The sequence below is a fragment of the Magnolia sinica genome, chromosome 19 (assembly GCF_029962835.1).
Source record: "Magnolia sinica isolate HGM2019 chromosome 19, MsV1, whole genome shotgun sequence".
Lineage (NCBI taxonomy): Eukaryota > Viridiplantae > Streptophyta > Magnoliopsida > Magnoliales > Magnoliaceae > Magnolia > Magnolia sinica.
In genome coordinates this window covers 19,427,078-19,447,680 of record NC_080591.1, presented here as the reverse complement: position 1 = coordinate 19,447,680, position 20,603 = coordinate 19,427,078, and the positions used below count along the sequence as shown (strand labels likewise).

At 39.6% G+C, this 20,603-nt stretch overlaps 1 protein-coding gene across 5 annotated transcripts; it reads left to right on the top strand.

The window, feature by feature from the left end:
- Window positions 1-293: 293 nt before the first annotated feature.
- Window positions 294-19,868, top strand: LOC131235002 (OVARIAN TUMOR DOMAIN-containing deubiquitinating enzyme 6). 5 transcript variants are annotated; one of them, XM_058232053.1, is made up of 11 exons: window positions 297-474; window positions 1,087-1,199; window positions 1,284-2,131; window positions 2,675-2,716; window positions 10,828-10,989; window positions 13,927-14,004; window positions 15,011-15,089; window positions 15,170-15,315; window positions 17,367-17,432; window positions 19,159-19,333; window positions 19,475-19,868. In XM_058232053.1, the coding sequence occupies exons 3-11, from the start codon at window positions 1,448-1,450 to the stop codon at window positions 19,729-19,731; spliced, it is 1,689 nt and encodes a 562-aa protein (XP_058088036.1). In that variant the 5' UTR covers window positions 297-474; window positions 1,087-1,199; window positions 1,284-1,447; the 3' UTR covers window positions 19,732-19,868. The 5 variants fall into 5 exon arrangements, with proteins under 5 accessions (XP_058088040.1, XP_058088036.1, XP_058088035.1 ...); XM_058232052.1 differs by having other exon boundaries at window positions 1,087-2,131; XM_058232054.1 differs by lacking the exon at window positions 2,675-2,716 and having other exon boundaries at window positions 299-474; window positions 1,087-2,131.
- The last annotated feature ends 735 nt before the right edge of the window (window positions 19,869-20,603 follow it).

The following is a 20,603-nucleotide window of genomic DNA, read 5'->3' as shown; positions in this document are numbered from 1 at the left end:
TGTCTACGGTAATATATTTTAAAATAAAGTGTCAAAATAGGTAGTTGTCAGGGACTTTACTATAACCTAAAATGAAGTGCAAAAATGAATAAATGACATGAATCCATGTAATATGGCTCCGTGGATACGGGGATCCAGTGAAGCAGTGCCAATGCCCGCACGCTCGCCCATCCGTGTCCGCGAGCTCCTCACGTGCCATCAAGCCACTAGATTGACACGTGTCCAATCGTAAAAGCGTGATTAGTCGGCTCTCCCAAATTCCATCTCCTCCCACGATAAAGAGCAGCCTCCCGTTTTCTCTACCCATTCGTCCTTTCTCCACTTCCCTTTCTTGCTCTCCACCCCTCTCTCCCTCTCTTTATCCCTCCAAAAACCCTAGAAGTTTCCCGAATCCGGTTCTCATCTCAATCCCTGCGAGAGCTCCTCCGACACTCCAGCTCCTGCAGATCTCAGAACGCCCCGAAGATCGCCAAGGTAAGCGTCTCACACCGTCTCCCCGCTTTCTTCTTAATCTCCTTTTGTCGATTCTCACGATTTCCAGGGTATTTTCCTGCTATTCTTCGAAATCCTCTTCTTATGTTGCTATTTTGATGATTCAAGGTGTTTTCTTGAGTCTGGTGAGGTAGTTTTGTGAAGATTGATCGGTTCGGTGATTTCTAGGGCTGTCTCGCGGATTTTGACGATTTTTCCTCGGAAAGTTCTTTTTCTTGACACAGTCTTCGTGATTTTTGGTGTTTCTTTGAGTTCACCGAGGCTATTTTCGTGAAAATTGAAGTTTTGGATGCTTCTTTGAGGAATTCATAACATTTCTAGGGTTTGACCGTGATACTTAGGGTTTCTAATCGTTCCTTCAGTGGAAAGCTTTTTTCTTTTGTCACTGTTTTGACGAATTTTAGCATATATTCCGAGCCTGAAGACATCAGTTTTTATAGAAATTGATGCTTTTGGGTTGTGGTGGGGAATTTATGAGATTTTTAAGTTTTTACCGTTGTCTTCTGATAAGCTCTTTCTTGACACTATTTCGTAATTTCTTCCAAGTTTGAAGGGATTAAAATTTTGAAAGTTGATGGTTTTGGGTGCTGGCAGGGGAATTATAAAATTTCTAGGGTTTTGGGGTCTGTTTTCATGGGCATAGGTGGTTTTGGTTGCCGTCGGAGTTTCTCGAGGTGAATTCCGGGCAGAAAGCAAGGATATTTCTGGTAATTTTACGTTCCAGGAGGGAATTGTGGTTTGTTGTTTCTGGTCGAGGCGCTGGTCTCATGAGAATTGTTAGGGGAATGCAGAGATTGGTTCACGAGGAGCAGAAGTCACTGGGCTGGAAGAAATCGTTCAGCCGAGGGATTGGCATCACAGCACCGAAGGTGAGGACACGTGATAAACGGCCGGTTAGAGTTTGGGGGCTTTGAGCTGAGAAGGAGACGAGGAGGAGGGTTTCTGCAGGAAAAAGATGACTCGAATCTTGGTTCAGCGTGGTTCAGCTGGATCTTCATCAAACACGAACCGTGCTTCCTTGCCTGGGTCTTCCTCTGCTTCAGTGCCCCAGCCTATCACGCATCAGATCCCTTCAGCTGTAAAAGAAGAGGAGCAGGAGAAGGATGTGCAAGACCCAGGCACGTCGGATGATCTTCTTGACTGTTGTGGAAGCAGTGATGATAAGATCCCACGAAGTGATGAGTTTCTGCCAGAAAGCACTCAAGCTGTTAGAAATGAGACTGCATTGGATGAATCCGTTGAAAAAGAGAAAGTTGGTAATGAGGATGTCGTGGATTTGGAGGTCATGACAAAAGAGTTGGGCGGAGTACGGATTCCAGAAGGATTTGATACTGATGAGAACGAGGTTTCGGGTGCCGGTTGTTCGCAGATCATTACAGGGAGTTCGTATCCCCCTCCTCCTCCTGTCCCACCCCCGAAACCCTTGTCGGGAAGCTTGAGTTCAAGGAGAACGGGCTCAGGTGGTTCAAACAATGTCCGGATTGGTTCTTCTCGAAGGGCAGTAGCGTGGCCCGTTGTTTCGACTCGGTCATCACCATCAGGCTCGCGACCTTCTTCTCCAAGGTCATATGGTGAAGGCGAAGGTTACAACAGCGCAGATGAACAAAGCCCGTGCTTTGGTTCCTCTTATGATGATGCTGTAAGCTCTCTCCTTTTAAAAAAAATATATAAAAATTAAATTTCCTCATGACATGGTTATCTAATTTAGCAGCTAGTTCTCATCCTTAACTGTTCATTTTGTTAAGCTGGATCACATTTAGTCATCTGCAAAATTGATCTGCAGTTTGATAACAAACCTGGCTAATGAGCAAAAATGGAGATCCTTTCTGTTGGGTATGTGTGTGGTTTTATTATTTTCTGTATGCTATTTATTTCTGTTGGAAGTGCTTCCACTAGTATTTTTGTAGTTTGGAAGATACTTGGGTTGATTTTCTTGCTGAATGAGTGCGGTACATATTTGGGTTCCATTAAGAGGAATCCTAGTGAAAGAAATGCTTCAGAAAAGTTGGGCATGGGTCATTTGGTGTTTAAGGTTAGATGAAATTTTAGGGACATGAATAAATGTTAGACCAAGGGTAGGTCAGTACTAAGGATCCTAGGGTTTGTAGTGGGAGTCAAATGTGAGTTTGTGATTAATTTCTCACTCCCTCTCTTACTCACACTCTCTCTGTCTCTCTCTCAGCACCCACTATTCCTTCTAGCCAGCTGTGTTGGTATTCTCGACGTAAGTTATCTCCAATTTGACCACATGTATCCTTATTGCAGGATCCTTATAGTTAGGTTTTGTTGCCGCTTTGAATCGTGCTTCGGACTCATGCTAGCGCTCCCGCTTCTGCTTCGTTGCTGTTTATAGTTGATAACATTTTGTACAAATGCTTCTTCACAACTGTACCTGAATTTATTGCTGTTTCGCATATCGCTTTTTTCAAATATACTTGTATCATATAAAATGATGAATCCATAATAGGTGAAAGTGTATAGAATGCAGGATCCTGTCAAGTACTTGTTCATCCAATGCAGGATTCTGTTTTCCTTTGTCAAGCAGGTTGATGTTCTAGACTTTATGCTTTGTGGCCTTGATGGAATCATGAAAAGGAACTACTGGATTTCAGAAGTAAGAAGGAAAGTCTGGCAAGTCTAATGGGGATAATCAGATGAAGGATGATCTTGCAGGAAGGAGCTAAGTTGACATTGGCAAGAATTCCAATGGCAGATTGTGAAGGGCTGTGCCATGATGGCTTTATTTTAAATACTCTAGTCAAATGGGTGCAAGGATGTACTGCCACAAGTGGAAATATTTTATAGTAATGTAAGTGTGCATAATCTTTGAAATCTCCATAATCCCCCTTTGTTTTCTAGAACTATCCTAGATATGGCCTTGGAGGTCCACACACACTGTCCGCTCTTTTCATTAAGAAACAGTCCTGATATCATTTTTTGTGGTACCCAAGTAGGCTCACTAATTCTACTCTCCTTTCTCCTCCTCCTCTTTTTTGTCCTTCAATTATATTCCTTTTTTCTCACCCTCCATTGGCATCCTCCTTTCCTAACCAGCACCATCCTCTTCCTCTCACTGGCACCGTCTCTTCCTTGTTATTGTCTTGCCTCTCGATCACCGCACACCCCTACAGATCTAGTGTCTATATCTCTCTGCTGCTAAACGACCTCATTGGATTTGCCTTCCTCCACAACATTGTCCATCTCATCCCTGTGCCACACTATGCAACTACGTTGAATGCCGCCTCGTAGCCACTAATCTCATTTGTCTGCCTCATTTTCTCTGCAATTGCATGATCTGTGCCCCCCTATGAAAACTACTGACTCCTCCATCCCTTGCTTTTTCCAACGTTTCTTCTCTTGTTTCTGCATACTTGAATGGCTCGAACTGCCTTCTTTTTAGGAACCAGACTGTTCCCATCTTATGAAGCCGTGATCTTCTAGGATGTGCCGATGAGTCTCTTCCTTTCTCCTCCACGCTTTCTTTTGGCTCTAGTGATTTCCCAGGGCATTGCCAAATCTTGCCCATTAACCCTTGATAAAAAAATGATCAACTACTTGGCTGGATAAAGGCTATTTTCATTTGATATTTACTTAAGTTGTTGGTCTAGAAACTTCTTGCGATGGTTGTTTTCTTTGGAGTCATCCTTTTCTCAATCATCTAAGATGTGTGCTATTACTCTACCCCTTTCTCGATTATCTTGATTGGATCAAGGCTTTATGTAGTGCTCCTCAATTCATTCAGAGGGTAGTCTTTGAAGAGGACAGTTTTTGCCCTCTAATGGTCTTTAGACCTAATTATACTCGCTTCTTCCATTTTTTGCATCCCGTTCCCGTTTCATGCTTTTGGTGAGCTTCTATCGCTCGCTCTTAATCAGGTGGTTTATATGTCCTTATATTTGCCTCTTTACCCGAGATACTGTCATCCCCCTCCCTTTGTTGCTCTTCATGGTTGCAGCTGTCATGGAAGTTCTTGTCGTAGTTCTCATGGAAGACAATTTGGTCATGGTGATACTTGAGGTGGTTAGGTTGGTCACGCATCATCTCAGCACTTTGATGTCAATGGTGGCCTTGGTCTTTCTAAGACAGTCTCTCAGGCACCATCATGGCATATGTTATGTCTTGTTGGACGTGGGCCAGCCTTAGTCTGCTAGCCAGGTTTTAGTTCTTTGCCGGACCTGTGGACAATGTAGACATGTTGCTCTTACCTGTTATGGTCTCATTCCACAAGCATACTAGATAACCCGTCTCCTACAAGTGATGACAGCCATGGTCCTTGACTTTCTGGATGATGCAAACTGGTACCTTGGCACTGGCACCACACATTGCGCCATGCAGGTATTTTGTCTTCCTCATTCTCTACCATGGACTGAGCACATTGTGCCTCGTTATATGAAGTTATTTTGTCTTCCTCATTCTCTACCCTCGGGACAATTTAATACACTATCTTTATGACATGTTTTGCATTTTCCTTGTGCTTAAAAAGAACTAGTGTCTATTGAAAAGTTCACATGAGATGATCATAGTTTTTTCTTGTTTAATTCACTCTCTCAAGATGAATGCAACTGGCCAGCCTGGCCTCAAATGGGTTCATGAGGTCAACTGTCAGGCTGGTGGCTCTGTCAAATGTTACAGTGGTCGCTTGGTTGTGTAGGGTTTTAGTTGGTAGTATTGGCCTCACTTTGATGAAATTTTTAGCCCATTAGCTGAACCTGGTACCTTCTGCACTGTTCTCTCCTAGCCATCAATCATAGTTGGCCCATAAGGTAGATGTCAGTCCATAGCTTCTCAACTAGAGAATTTTGCATAAAATGACATTTGGGTTTTGATGACCCCACTTTGGCAAATCATGTTTTTTGATCACATGAAGCTATCTATGAGTTTAAGTGAGGCTCACATGCAGGGTTTATCAAATTTAGCTCATTTATTCTTCGGCATGGTTTTTGTGCAATCGGATTGATTCTTTTATGTTTATGTTTACGTACACGTCTAATGAGGGTCACTTAATCCGCACTACTTTATGTTGTTGACATTATACTCATGTGCGACAATGACTTGAAAAAAAAAAATAAAATAAAAAATAGTAACGACGAATTTATTAAAGAAGGCAAGAAAAACAAGAGAGAGAGAGAGAGAGAGAGAGAGAGAGAGAGAGAGAGAGAGAGAGAAGATCCATCAAGGCAACAACAGTGAAAATCCTCTATACAAAGAGAAGATCCATGAAGGCATTCGCGACATGGAAGTGGTTGAATGGATTAGGTCAAGAGATGGTGACAGTGAGAACAATGCAAACAGTTGCATGTTTTAACACATGATTATAGGTTCCATTGACATAAAATTGTTGTTGATTATAGTCTTTGGCTGTAAGATGAGCTTTGTAACATCCAATTGTGCCATTAAGGAGGTAGTTAATGTTATAGACCTATCAGTTGCTCACGACATTCATGTGGGGAGCCAACTAGGAGAGTGTTTGTTTGTTTGTTTGTTTTTTTTTTTTTTACAATGCGTCAGAGCAAGCAAGTGAAGAAGAAAGATGAATATGATGTACAATAGGAAGATGCTACTATGTGCAATGAGCATGCTTGCGTGTGATAATGAGATGGAGAAGATGGGAAGAAGAAGAATCTCCACCAATTAGGCAGGAAATAGGAGATTCTCCCCTTGAAGTGGAGGAACAGGAGGGGATAGAGTTAAGAGACTGGGGAAAATAAGGTAATTGGATCCATAACTCCCGTTGACATAGAAGAATAGAGCGACTATAAGCATAAGGAAAGCATTTTTTGTCAAACACAAATGAAATGAGAAAAACATGTGGCAAGTTTGTGGACGGAGTGGATGAAAGCCTTTGTGATTACTTAACCAGAGAGAAACACAAGGAAGAGATTTGGGATTGAATTTGGTTCTTGGAAAAGAGGCAAGATTAAGTATGTAGAGGCACCCAAAGACCCTAATAGAAAAATAATCAGGAGATCTAAAGAATGCTTTGAGGATAATCATTATGAAGAATCATGGGAAGACAATTAATTAGGAAGTGGCGGCGGAGAAGGCTTTAACCCAAAATTAAGAGTGGACATTATTGTGAAAAAGAAGTTTCAACCTTATCTCAATAATGCGTCAGTGTTTACACTAAGCAATTCTATTTTGTTGAGTATGAGGACCATGGTGTGTAAATATGGTTATGTAACAGCCGTTATGGAAAAATGCTCCGTAATGGCTCATTATGTGAGGACATGAAATATGATGAAGAATCCCAAGAGCAGATAAATGAGATAGAAAGGCCAGGGAGGAAAGCTCACTGGCACTGTTATGTTGAAAGATTTTAATGCGACAATTAAGTTGATTTTCAACCATGTGATGAAAGCTTATAAAATAAGGAAGAAAGTCCAATCCTTCAAAAAAAGAAAAGAAAGGGAGGAAGAAAGTCTGAATTATGCTCCAGAGGATAGAACCAAGTGTATCGATTAAAATCATTGTTGAAAAATGATAGAAGCGAAAATTGAAAGCAACGGATGCATGCACAGGAAAAAGGTCACAATGTACAAATTTTCAAGTTAGTCCGTTCTTTTATTATTAATTGGAAAGAAACTTTACAACTTCTGCCCATTCAATGACTCTTACAAATGGAAAAAAAAGATTGGGATTTGGGATTGACAGTGTATAGATTGAAGCAATTGAAAAGCATGAGCTGCAAGATGACCAGGACATTGATGCCACATGGAGGGCGAATTAGCTACTAAGGAAAGACAAAAAAAAAGTGGAAAATTAGCCAAGTGAAAAACATAGAGAGGCCACCAAATCTAGTTCCCTAAGTGAGGAGTTGGCTGGTCTTCAGATCAAGAATGCATCAAAAGTGAATTCAAAGTAACAATGCAAATCTTTGGCGAGTTTGTAAGTGGATGGTGAACATGTAAAACATTGTGTGTAGGTAAGATCAAGGGGGAGCAAGTCTGTTGGCTTGGACAAGACATTTAGTTCATGTTAGTATTCCTAGATCAAGGGGGGAGTATGTCAAATGGAATGATTTCTTAGTTGTATTGCTGTATTCCCAAGGGTGGTGCTCACTTTTTACAGGCTAGTGTGATCTTTTTGGCTCTTTGTATTGTTTTGGCTTGGGGTTTCCAAGCTTTTCTTAATAAAATATTATTCATAGCCCTTAAAAAAATATTTGGTAACGCCCAAGGAATGGGAACTGGCATTCTAACCATCCTTGGTGGATTCCATCCACAAATGCAAAGTTTATGGCTGACCTATATCACTCATCATTATTTAGATTTTTCTCGTTGGGTCATATGTATAGAACCAACTTTGGGATTGAGCATAGCATGAAAGATCTTTTAGAAGCACAAAATAATCCTACCACTACTGGAGGGAATGGAAGTGGCCTTAGTATGAGAGATAGTAAGTGTACCATTACCAGCACTAACATAATTCTAGTACAAGGAGTAAGCTGAGAAAGCATGCTAGAATCACTGGTTGTGCAAGAAGTAGCATCAATATTGGGTTTCCGCTCCAGATCAGAAGGGAAAGCAAAAGCGAGATTCTGAAAAGCTGCGAGCGAGTGCATGCGGAAATTGACCGTACTGTGAAGATGAATCTTAAAAGTCGGTATGAGCCTTTGGATGCTGGTAGGGAGAAGCAGGTCGAGAAGGTAGTCGACAACATCGTTATGCTAGAAGACCAAGATATTGGACATCGTAATGCTAGAAGACCAAGATATTTGACAAAATCCAATAATCAATCTGAGGCTGAAAGGGGTGTACCAAGAATGCTACCAGGCTGGAAATAGGTTGACTAGCTGCCACCAAGACCTCTAGCCAAACCATCACAGTGTCTACCTCCACAAAAGAAATCACCACCACCACCTTGACCATGCTTCTGAGTACTGAGATTCAATCGGCTCAGACCACTGTTGAGGCATCCACCACGGCTATGCTGAGCAATAAGAGGTGAAGGTTAAGTGGTTAACTGGGCTCTAATGTGGAGCGTTGTTGAAGATGTGCTTGTTGCTGGACAAGAATGACAGGTAACTTGGCGAAGGTATTTATTGTTGGATGCAAGAGAGGAGAGTCGACAAATGACTTGTGTTGTTGAACTAGTCATGTTTCATAAAAAGGAAGAAAGAAAAAAAATGACTTATATTCCGGTGCTAGACTATTGCACACTAAGTTTAGTTTGTCTACATCAGAGACATGTCAATTGATAAGGGCAAAGCTGATCGCAAATGTTCATGATGCCGCGCAAGTAGTTAGAGATGGAGGAAGAGGCATGATGAAGAGAAGTTATTGTGTAGGATAGATTATGCATGTTTAAGATTGAGTTAGAAAGTTAATGATATATATGCCCTCGATGTGTATGTGCTGCTCTCCAGGCAGAGAAAATTGCGAGGACCTAATAAACCATCCCTTTGTGGATAGGCAGCTAACGAGGTCTGGAGATTTTTTTTCAGCGGGGGCTTTTAATGTGTTGTTGAACTAGTCCATCTCAAAAAGTCTATTGTAATTCTTTTGGCTTGCTGACAGCATGAGCCAATTTAAAGTCATCTGTCGCAAGATCCCATGTCTCATCTGCTGGGAGATTTGGTTAGCAAGGAATTCTGCTAGGTTTTGAAGGGAATTGGGTTGGTGCAACTAGCATTATCACACGAGGTGAAGGGCTGGATAGTGGAGTCTGCTACAGTAAGAGGTTCGACAAAGAGAATGCATTCAGCGAACAATTAGCGCCGAATTCTATCGGCATTCTGGTCAGCAGCACTCACTTGAAGAGGGTTACTGTAACTGGATGGATTAATCCTCCGTTTGGCAGGTTGAAGCTGAACGTTGATGACTCCTCTAGGCAGAACCTGGTGGAGGAAGATGATGTTGTGGCTTTGATCAGGGTAGGAGTTGTGGCCTTTTCATCAATAGGGTAATAGGTTTATGTTTGAACAGGGTAGGTGTGGCCTCTTCATCAATAAGGATATCAGTAGGATAATACATATATGTTTGAACAGGGTAGGATGTGCCTTGATGTTCAAAGCATGCAAACGTGTACAAGATCCCACTGATCATCGGGTAAGCTCTACCTTGGATGGATAATGTTAGAGTAGATTAGAATACTCCTGGTATATAGGTCATGCTAATCTACTCTGAATCTCTGATAGAAAATACCCAAAAAACACATTGATCGGACAACTGATCTATTGGAAGACTTCTGGGAACAGAAAATAGATGTAGATGGTTATAAAAAATGCAATAGAAGTTCCTTTGGTCATCGCTTTCTTTCCTAAATAAGTCTTCCAATGCAAGGGTCATGATTGACCATTATTGTGAATATTGGGATATGGGCATTCAATGTAGAGCCTAGATGATGATCATGGATTTCGTACTCTCCACTTGTGGGAAAAGAGAATCACTAATAAGTTCAAGTGGAGAGTCTGACAGATTTTAGATTTCAATATATAACTATATTTGTATGTGGATGATATACCGGTGAAAGGTTTATACATGAAGACAAATGCCATTATACAACTTGTTTCAATCTGCTAGATATATGCATTTATCGGAGTATTAATTGTAAGTTATGACAATAATCCATCTCTCTCTACTTGCAATTGTAGTTAGCTGTTTTATACTGCCTTTGAAGTTTTGTTGAAGTCGTTCTTGCTTAACAATGAAAAGAGATCCTATGATAGATATTTCACGTGCATAGAAGAGTTATACTACAAATACTGCTTTCTACAATCCCCGAAGTTTATAATGCAGACATGGGCTTTGTCGTATTATGCATGATTTTGAATAAGAAGCACCATACTGCTTTACATTTTCTTCTGAAAAATATGCATAAACCTATACTGCTTTTTTTTTTTTTTTTTTGTTGAGAAGTAACAGTGATTTGATTAGAAACAAGGATTACAAAAAAGAGGATCAGCCTGCCGAGAAAGCGAGAAGATTATCCTCCTACAAGAAACAGATTACAATCCTTTAAGTTTACAGTGTAAGATGCTCACTCGACAATATACATATACTGCTTGAAACATGTGAAGTCCAATTGAGTTGGTTATAGTTGACTGGGTTGGAGAAGTTGGTCGAATTAAAAGAAGTATCAGAGTGAGCATGAGACAAGATTAAGTCGTGGGTTGAGGGAACTTCTTTAGTTTTTATTTGATCAACAACCAAGTTTCATCTTAGAAGACAATTTGTCATTGTTAGTTTTTTGTCTCAATCATTGGATGAAATAGCATTCCTGGTCTACGTTTTGCACCATCTCATAATACCAAGTTGACTTTGTATGCAAATTACTATTCCAAGTATGCCTCAGTACTCGATCATATTATGTCATTAATGCTAAAGTTTATTTCAGGAGAGAGAACGCCAGTTTGAACTTGATATCCGACGAACAAAAGGTTTAGAAGTCAAACGGATGGTAGAGGATGGAAACTGCCTGTTTCGTGCTGTTGCAGATCAAGTTTATGGGGATAGTGAAGCATATGATGTGGCTCGACAGATGTGCATTGATTATATGGTATGCATGCCCCTTCTGCATCCTATAAAGAAGTTTTTGAGGTGTAAAATGCCATGTTATCTCTGGGTACCAGCTTCCATTACTTGCAAATACTTTTTATTGGTATATATCGTGTCATGGCAGCCAAAATTAATTTACAGATTACAAATTGCAACTTAGTCTAGCTGGAATTAATAGTTAGCACCAGGGACAGGCATGCGGAAGTTTTGAGCTCATAATAACTTCGGGAAAGCATATTTCTGAAATTCCTTTGTAGTATCGTTCCTCTTAACGTTTTCAAATTGCATATGCGATCGCACAATCGCATATGCCATGGCATATTTTTTAACAAAATAATAAAAAATTGAAAAAAGGAAAAAATAAAAAAAAATCTAAAAAAAAAGGAAAAAACTTGCCTAATTAGTACACATGATTGGATTAGGTTAATTTACTTATTTCATTATAGTTTGAGTGTTTCATTAAGTTATATATTTAATTACTTATATTATATTATATAAATTTTAACAAAACAATCAACAAGCTACATTAGAAGAGAATTAATTATTAAAAAACTTCGAACAAAGACATTTTACTGATAAATAGATAACTTGAAACAACTTACAAATTATAACTTACAACTTAATTTACAAAAAGTCAGCACAACTTACAAAATACAAAAAATAAACGTACTCAAAATAGTTGTAGAGAGATTAGAGAAAGAGGTGTAAGGGAGCAAGAGTAAGAGAGAAAGAGCTTTGGAGTAAAGAATAGTGAAAATGGAGGGTATATGAGTGCATATTTATAGGCAAAAGTTCTCCAAATTGAAAAAATAAAAAATAAATTTTTTTGCTTCCACTCTGGCTATTGGGAAATATGTGATCGCATATGTAGTATGCGATCGCATATTGGTCGCATATAAAATTATGCCATGGCATACTTGCCAGGATCGCATATGCCATCATGGCATCTGCGATTCGATCCACAGTATGTGCATATGCGATCGCATTTGACAACAATGGTTCCTCTCCTGTAGAAAATGATCTCGGCATCTCTGTTTTCATGGAAACATTGTAAAAGAAGGATATTGGTGGAGATTTGCTAATCCATAAATACAATAAACATCAGAGCCGCTCATCAAATAACCAACTTGTAGATTCCATGGCCCAAAATTTTGTCTGGTCTGCTTGTCAGGTGTGTAAAAGTGCACGAAACAAATGGATGGTGAAAACAATTTTTTTAGATGTCCATTCATTGTGTATGCTACAACGATACTTTTTGAGTGCATTGTCCTGAGTTTGTGCCAGGCATCTACCCAGTGGGCCCACCTGATGACTCAGATCATGCGTGGCATCATGATCAAGTGATGGCATGTGGCTCGGCTATACATGTGTGTGAGACAAGCGAACATCTCTCTTAGTCTGTGATAAAGGGCTCGGCTATACATGTGTGTGAGATAATGAACTTCTCTCTTAATTTGTGATTCGTCTCAGATTCCAGTAGGAGAAATTTCATTTGATCTATTAAAAAGACCCGAGCATAGGTTAATATTTTCATCTTAGTTCATATTTTGAGGCTTTAGAGTGTGTTTCTGTATAAATTGCACTTTGACATTTTGTGCTGCGTGTGTATTCTTCAGCTTGACCAGTACACTTCCTTTCTGCATATGTTATGATGTTTCTACCATTCTTTCTTCCAGTGGTGTCGTTGATGCACATATGCAGTACTTCTCTGTGCGCTTTTGGTCTATCCGATCAGATGTTGGGTGTATCTTGTGCTGCAGCTGTGTTTAGATACGTCAGCAGTGTGTCTCTATTATTGTTTTATATATTTGCATTCTGTATGCTATGCTATGAGTTATTTGCATTTATGCTTGCATTTGTCTAGATCTCTCCTAGTCTACTAGACTAGGAAAAAAAACCTTTCAGAAAAAAAAAGCATTTTCCTAGATCCATCTTTGCACTAAACACAACTTGAATTGAAGGTACCCAAAATTGCATTATATATAGTTCAGTGGTATTGCACCTTGAATCAGAGCAATGCCAAAATAAGAATATCTTCAACTGTGATGTATGTCGGACATCCACCCCATCAATCAGATACGCCATTCTATGGTGGGCCACAGGCCTAAAAATTATTTAAATCCATGGCTTAGGTGGGTCACACTACAGACAACAGTTGAGACTGGTTACCCACCCATTGAAACATTCATGATTTTTTATGGGGTCCACTGAGATGTGTTTCAAACATCGAGCCCATCCATTGTGTGTGTCCTACTTGGATGAGGGGTCACACCAGGTTTCAGCTGTATCCAAAACTCAAGTGGGCCCCACCAAGTGCTTTTAGATGTTTTAGCATGTTTTTACATCATTTTAGATGGTGTGACCCACCCGAGTTCCGTAACTGATTTTTGGGATACCCCATAACCTAGTGGGGAACCACCAAATGCACAGCGTAGATGTCTGACACACATCACAGTGGGGGCCACACATTATATATATGTGTATGTATTTATGTATGTATGTATGCATGCGCATGAAATGGCTGATTTTTACAAGTATACATATGAAAGGGCTGATTTTTTCACTAAGCGATCCTCATGGTGGGGCCATCCTATTAGGAGGATTGGATGTCACAAGCACTTAAACAGGTTGGAAGTTATTCACTGGGTGGACTGTAAACTGTGGTCCAACCAGTTGGACTTGAGACCTCCCTCCCTCTCTCTCTCTCTCTCTCTCTCTCTCTCTACACACACACACGTATTTTCTGTTGTTGTCTCTCCTATTGGTTTGGAATTTGGATGTAAAAATTCTCTAAATCTTGGTAGTTCCTATTATCTAAGAGTGCCTTGTTTTATAATTTTGTGGGTTCTGTGATGATTATCTTGGCATTTGGCATTTTAGATTTGCATGGTTGAGGTTGCTAAAGGTTCAGTTGTCTTGTTCTATTATTTATCTTCAGGAGAAGGAGAGGGACCACTTTTCTCAATTTATAACGGAAGGTTTCACATCTTATTGTAAAAGGAAGAGGCGGGACAAGGTATAGCCATTAATGATGTCACACTAGTTGTAAAAAAAGTGCTACCTGGAAAACATTCTTGGGGGTTGCATTGCTTATTTGATATTATTGTCTGCATGCGCTTTCATGCTGTTTGAAAACAGTACTTGATTTTTATTTACTTTATTTGCAAGCCCATTTCTCATGGATCTTGACAAATCTTACATTTCAAACACATGCTATGATGGAGTGGAATTTCGGAAGAGGATTTGTGTAGCTGACTCCAATAGTTGGGATAAGGGTTAGATGATCATGGTGATGATGAAGTCCATTTCTACCAGTTAAAAAAATAGGAAAGTAGTTTATATTTGCTTTTGAACCTGAAACAATGGAAACTAATTGAAGTAAGAGGACTGGACACCCAAAACCATTGGATCGTACTACTTTTATGCCTTCAGGGTTATGAATTCCAATTCCTCTGGTTAAAATGCTTGTAAAGAGGGGTTGTAGGTTATTTCGACTACAAGCTGTTGTACCCTTGTAGGTAATCAATTCTCTTCAAATAAGATGACTCAAAAAATGGTCCTGCAATGTTGCAAATGTTTTCATATAAATTTTGTTAAGGGAAATCTTGAACAATTCCTCTCAATATCAGGGTGCATTTGGTTGCACCAAATATCATGAAATTTCTTGATATTTTGCACCAAATTAGACTGATTAATCATGAAGTTCACAAAACTTGATGCAATAAACACACCCTAAAACATCAGTTCTTGTGTACCTATCTTTGTATGCTAGTTCATGTATATGAGTTTTATCAGTTGAATTCCAGTTTCGTGCATGTCCCAGCATTTTTATTGTGCTCCATGTATAATCCATGTTACTGTTAGTGGGTTGGTTGTCAACTGTCACTGCCACCAAGTGAAGTTTAATTGTCCTCTGTATTGGTTCCCCCATGCTCATCTGTGCTCTCTTGCTTTCACATTGGGTTTCATCCTTTTCCTTCTATCCTCTTTTTGGCAAATATTAAGTGTTTTGTTGGTAACAGGTATATGGAAACAACATGGAGATCCAGGCTTTGTCCGAGATGTACAATCGCCCTATCCATATATATTCCTACAGCACAGGTGCCATTCTAATTGACTAACTACCACCTAATATCAGGCCTGTCATGGGCAGATATTTGACTAACTACCACCTAATGCAGAACCTATCAACATTTTCCATGGAAGCTACAACACGGATACCCCACCTATCCGGCTAAGTTATCATCATGGAAATCATTACAACTCACTTGTTGACCCACGCCGATTGAACATTGGTGCAGGCCTTGGATTCAGCAGCCTTCAGGGGGTGAGTGCTATTTAGTAAATGTGTTCCGCAGGGTATCTTCAAGTATGTCATGTGGAGATTTTGTTTGCATATGATCTCCTTTTGAGGCTTAATATATTAGTGGATGAATTTCGATTAAATCTAGCATTCCCTTCATTTCTTGTGGTAACAGCCCATTAGGGAAGTTGCCTTACCAGTTGTTCTCTGTTATGTAGAATGGCAAGGAATCCTTTTCATTGCTGCAGACCCTTCTGAATACATAGTTCAATTCAAAATTTCCCATTATATGCCATGACATGCAAAGTCCATGAGCAATTCAGAAAAGGAAATGATAATTGTCAGTTGTCTTTAAGATTAAAATAACAATTTGATATGCTCAAAAACTTTTGTTCTTGTTCTTGTTCTTTTTTGTTTTCGTTTTCGTTTTTTGTTTTTTGTTTTGTTTTTTTTTGTTTTTTTGTTTTTTCTGTCTTTGTTTCTTTCTTTTTTCGAATGACAAAAAGTTTATTGGAAAACAAAAGCCTACATCAAACAAAATGCAATAAATTCCAATACAAAGAGGCATCACCTCTTTCGTTGAAGTGTCACCATGAAGGTGATTCCATTTGCAGCTCTTCCTGCATAATCAGATGAAATGTTTAGCTTATCAATTGGCTTGTGAATTCTGTGAAAAAAATTAAATGAAGAAAAGAAAATAAAAGAGGAGAGCGTCAGTGGTTTGGGATGTTTGATCAAATCCCAAGAGACAGCATTCTTCCTGGGTCATGCCTTGTTCAGCGCTGGACCTTCTCTTTGCTTGGAACGGTGGTGCTGTCTATCTGGTGGCAATCTATCATGGCTGTGTTCTGGGCAATCTGGTGGGAGAGGAATTGTCACTGCTTTCTGAACATCTCCACCCCCTTGGCTTAGGTCATCAGTATGATCTTCAGAGACATTTAGTACTGGTCTTCCTTCTCTGCTTCTCCTGGCAACAGCTTCTGCCCTGCATAGGCTGGTGCTGGGTCTTGGTCCGTTTGTTGGGGCAGGGCCCTGACCCGTCTGAGTTTTGTTGGGCTTCGGCCTGGTTGAGTGTATAGCTGCCTAGGTTTATTGTTTTCTTTCCTTTGTTGTTTTTTCTTTTTGTAGTGTGTTGTATGTTGTCCTTTTGTTGTTCGTTTTTGGTTTTCTTCGGCATTTGGTGTTCAATCTATGTTTGCAATCTTCCAAAAAATAAATAAATCTTGAGAATGGTGGTGAAACAATCATCAACCCAAGGTCTCATTACTCCTGACCATCACCAAAAAAGAATGGAAAAAAAATCATTCAAATGGGATCCTTAGTGTTTCTAATAACACCAGCCACCCCAGCTGGTGTCAGATTTTCAGATGATCAATCAAAGTTCCAACTACTAATAACTGGCTGGGTGGCTTTGTCCATCTTTTCTGCTTTTTAAAACTGCTTTCAACTTTAGCTTTCTGTTCTTTGTTCATGAAATATAAAACCGACCCTCAAAATTTCTTGATTATTGTGTCTTGCTATATATTATGAATCTTTATGACCTCCACTAACTTCTCCAAATAGGAGGTTTATTAATTGCTAATAGAAGGGGATTTTATCATTGTCTTTGATTTAGAAGTAGTAATATTCTATTTCTAAAATTATCAGTGTTGGATTTTATTTTTTTCATTCTCTTTTTCTCTGTGGTGATTATCTAGCATCCCTGTCTTGGTTAATCCTGATTGGATGAAATGCTGCTCGCTGTCATGGCAGGATACAGTTGGGAGGGTCTTTTGATCATTCACACTGGAATCCCTTTCCTGATCACGAAAACATTTCAGGCTATCTTGCCTAGAATAATGAAGGCTATATATATATTTTTAAAATGAATGTCAGAGTCCTTGTCTAAAATTTCGGTTGTTTCTCATGTGTTGAATGGTTGTGTAATAGTCGTGGTATGTTTGTTTACTTGATTCTAGATACGTTTACTTGCATGAAATACTATGATTGGCTGTCTTTTCCCATGTCACTATTATATTTATTTTCCTGCCGTAAGGCTCCTGTTCTTACTTTTGTCTCTTTTATTTGTTCTACAGACGAATGTTGACAGGGATCAAGTGAAGGCAGCTATCAGAGCTCAACAAGACCAACAAATTGATAACGTAAGCAATCTTGATTTGCATTTTCTTTTCTTTGTTGAGTCATCCTCATTTGTGAATTACTACCAAGATTTTGAATAATGGTACTGGTGGGTGTCGGCTGGGCCTGTAAACAATACGACACAGCAGTACAGCACGCATCTGACTGTAGTGGATGTGTATCAGACAATATGGGGGCATATCGGCCTAATTTTATGTAGCATGAAAATTCTTGAAGAAAGTAATGGGAAAATAGGAGAAATTGTAAAATGTTGGAATCTATCTTTTGTGCATGCGTGTGTGTGTGTGTTTCTAACCATGTATTTAGTGGTGTATCAGAATGCTCTGTCAGCTTGACCTGCTGAAAGCCAACCAAATTGGTTGAACACATATCAAGCATGATTTTGTAGGCCAGAGCCCATTATACAATAAAAAGATTTTTTTTTTTTAAAAAAAAAAAAATGGAAAAAGTGGTCTACCCCTTCTTCTGATATTTTCCAAAATGGTCCATTCCGCTTCGATTCGTTGAAATCCCATACATCTTTTGTTTTGATCCTCAAAATAGGGCCTAGATCTACATCTAAAATCAGTTTCAAAGCTTCATCCATGATTGAAAATGAAGAAAGAAAGTGGAAAAAAAGGAAAGGAATTTTGAAAATAAAAATATCAAAATGGGAACTTTATGGTTGTATTGGCCCGCAATGGCCCTGTATTTGATCCCAATACAGGAAGTATTGGCCTATATTGGATAATATGCTCCCACCCACCTCCACTCCCCCATCCTTGATGGGCAGATTCACCCCTCATAACAACAGGGGTGACCGATATTGTTACAGCTGCTTCATCCATTATGCACGAGCACATGCATGTTTGTTTGATGCGAGGGATGAGCAGTATAACTAAATTGGACACCTGGATTTCAAGAACTAATAGATATATTGGATATTTATTGCTACTTCTTCTTGAAGTTTTAGCTGGATTGAGTTGATATGCTTGGGTTCCATGGATCTGTTTACCAATTTATCAAAGCTTATGACATTACGTGTTCTATTTTCCATTTTAGTATCCTAAATGTTGCCTGATGAAAAACCCCATGCTCTAAAAGGAATTTTTACTGCAAAATTCCTCTGGAATTCAGATTTTACCAAATAATGCTTCCATTAATATAGTTTCCCCAATGTTTTAAAAAAAAGAATCTAAGTTCCCAGGAATGCTTTTTGACAGATGCAATTACAAAAATGTCCTCATTTATTTTTCCTTCAAAAAATGACAAAGTCAAGAATTGTGGGGCTTGCATGGTATGTGTCATCTAACCTGTCCTACATATCCACCCACCATGATAGTCACCTGTCCCAAAATTCTGGCCAGTCAAAGCATCAGTGGATGACGTGAATTTGGATGTTTTTGTAATGTTTATATTGTTTTATATCGCATGGCACACCTTATGAATAGATCCACTCTATATCTTTCCTTTGTATGATCTTCTCGTATGTTGAATGGGTTGGATGATGTCATACACAGAACTTGGGCCACATAATTCTCAACCTCATCAACTTCTAAAGAGAAAATAAATGAGTGCATTATGGTAATTTATCCTTTGAAAAGCACCATCTGTGAAATCCCATCTGGCGAAGGCTTTATTTGGTAAACTCGAAATTTCTGACAAATCTGTAGTAAAATCCCAACTGTAAATTCTTCAGCTGAGGGATCAAACCATTTGGTTTCATATGGTATTTTATCTAAATGGCAGGCACTTCTAGCTGAGGGTCGTTTCTACTCAGATCTGGAGCTCACAGAGAAAGAAATCGAGCGCATGGTAATGGAAGCTTCGCGGGCCGAATATCTTGCTGATGACAAGTTCAAGCAGCAGCTTGGCTATAGAGAATCATCCACTTCTGGTGCCGAGCCATCATCTTCTGGTGCAAGTAAGTTGATCCATCAAAATGTAGATTTGCTGATATTCACATTGCACTATAAAAAAAATTTCCATCGGATTTGAAAATCTGTCCTGGAATTGCAAAGCCATAAATTTTTTTTTTTTAAATTGACGGTGTGATTTTTTACAGCGACAGGGCCGTCGCAGAGTGGGGGCGGTAGGGATGGGGACTTGACTGATTCCATGGTCCTCAGCAGCAGCATGCAGATGTTGCTGTCGATGGGGTTCAGCTATATACAGGTGATTGAAGCATACAGCATTTTCGGGGATGACGTCGACTCCATGGTCTGCTACTTGTTGGAGACCGGTGGAAACGGTGCGGCGGCGGGCAGCTTAAACAGGCGGAAAGGGAAGGCAGCTGAGGGAGAGACAAAAACATGGCTTTAGGAATGATTGGGTCTTATTCAGGTAAAAGAATGTAATGGAAGGGTGGAAAATAACATCAGATGAGAGCGTTATAAGAACACACTCTGATATGCCGTAGTTCCAGTTTAATAAAAGATAGATGTAGGATTATTTATGCACATATTGGGTGATGTTACCGTTGCCGTATGATTGGTGGCCATACACTGAATCTTCCAACCTGGCACCTGCTGGACATCTGGTCCGTTCATAAGATGGGCCCACCTTGCATATGACATTGGACGATGATTGGCCTTGCTCGTCAGATTCACAAGATAGTGTACGGACTGGCCTGTTCATCTAAGCCAGGTTAGGTTATCTCCAATGTACATTCCAGTTTTATGCGTGGCTGAGATGTCCAACATATGCCATGTTGGTATGTCTCTCACGTTCAAAGTTGTTTGTGGGGCTAGGAAAAAGAGTATTCGAACTGCAAAATCTGTCCAAAGATCTAATATTTTACTTCTCTTTCAATTAATAGTCCCTGACCAGTAACTACCGCTTAGCTTTAAACTAGGTTAAGCAATCAGTCCAGCATAGCCCCGTGAAAGGGCAGTGGCCCGTTCAAAATCAAACATCGCATATTCACTAGGCCAAGAATCTTCACGGTTTTAAAGGATCCGACTGCAAAAGATGTTGAGAAACAACTAAAGTTTGCCTTTGGTAGCATCAGCTCCTACCATTTTCTTCAATCTTCTTCCTCTTTCTCAAATTTCACTCACTGTTATTTCCTCCTTTTTTAGCTTCTTGTGGCGAGAGGTAGATGTTTTCGTGTAGGGTGCTTGCACACCAATAATCCTGTACAATGAAATCCATAGGGGGTTTACATCTCACTAACTAACATTTCCTATTATGTA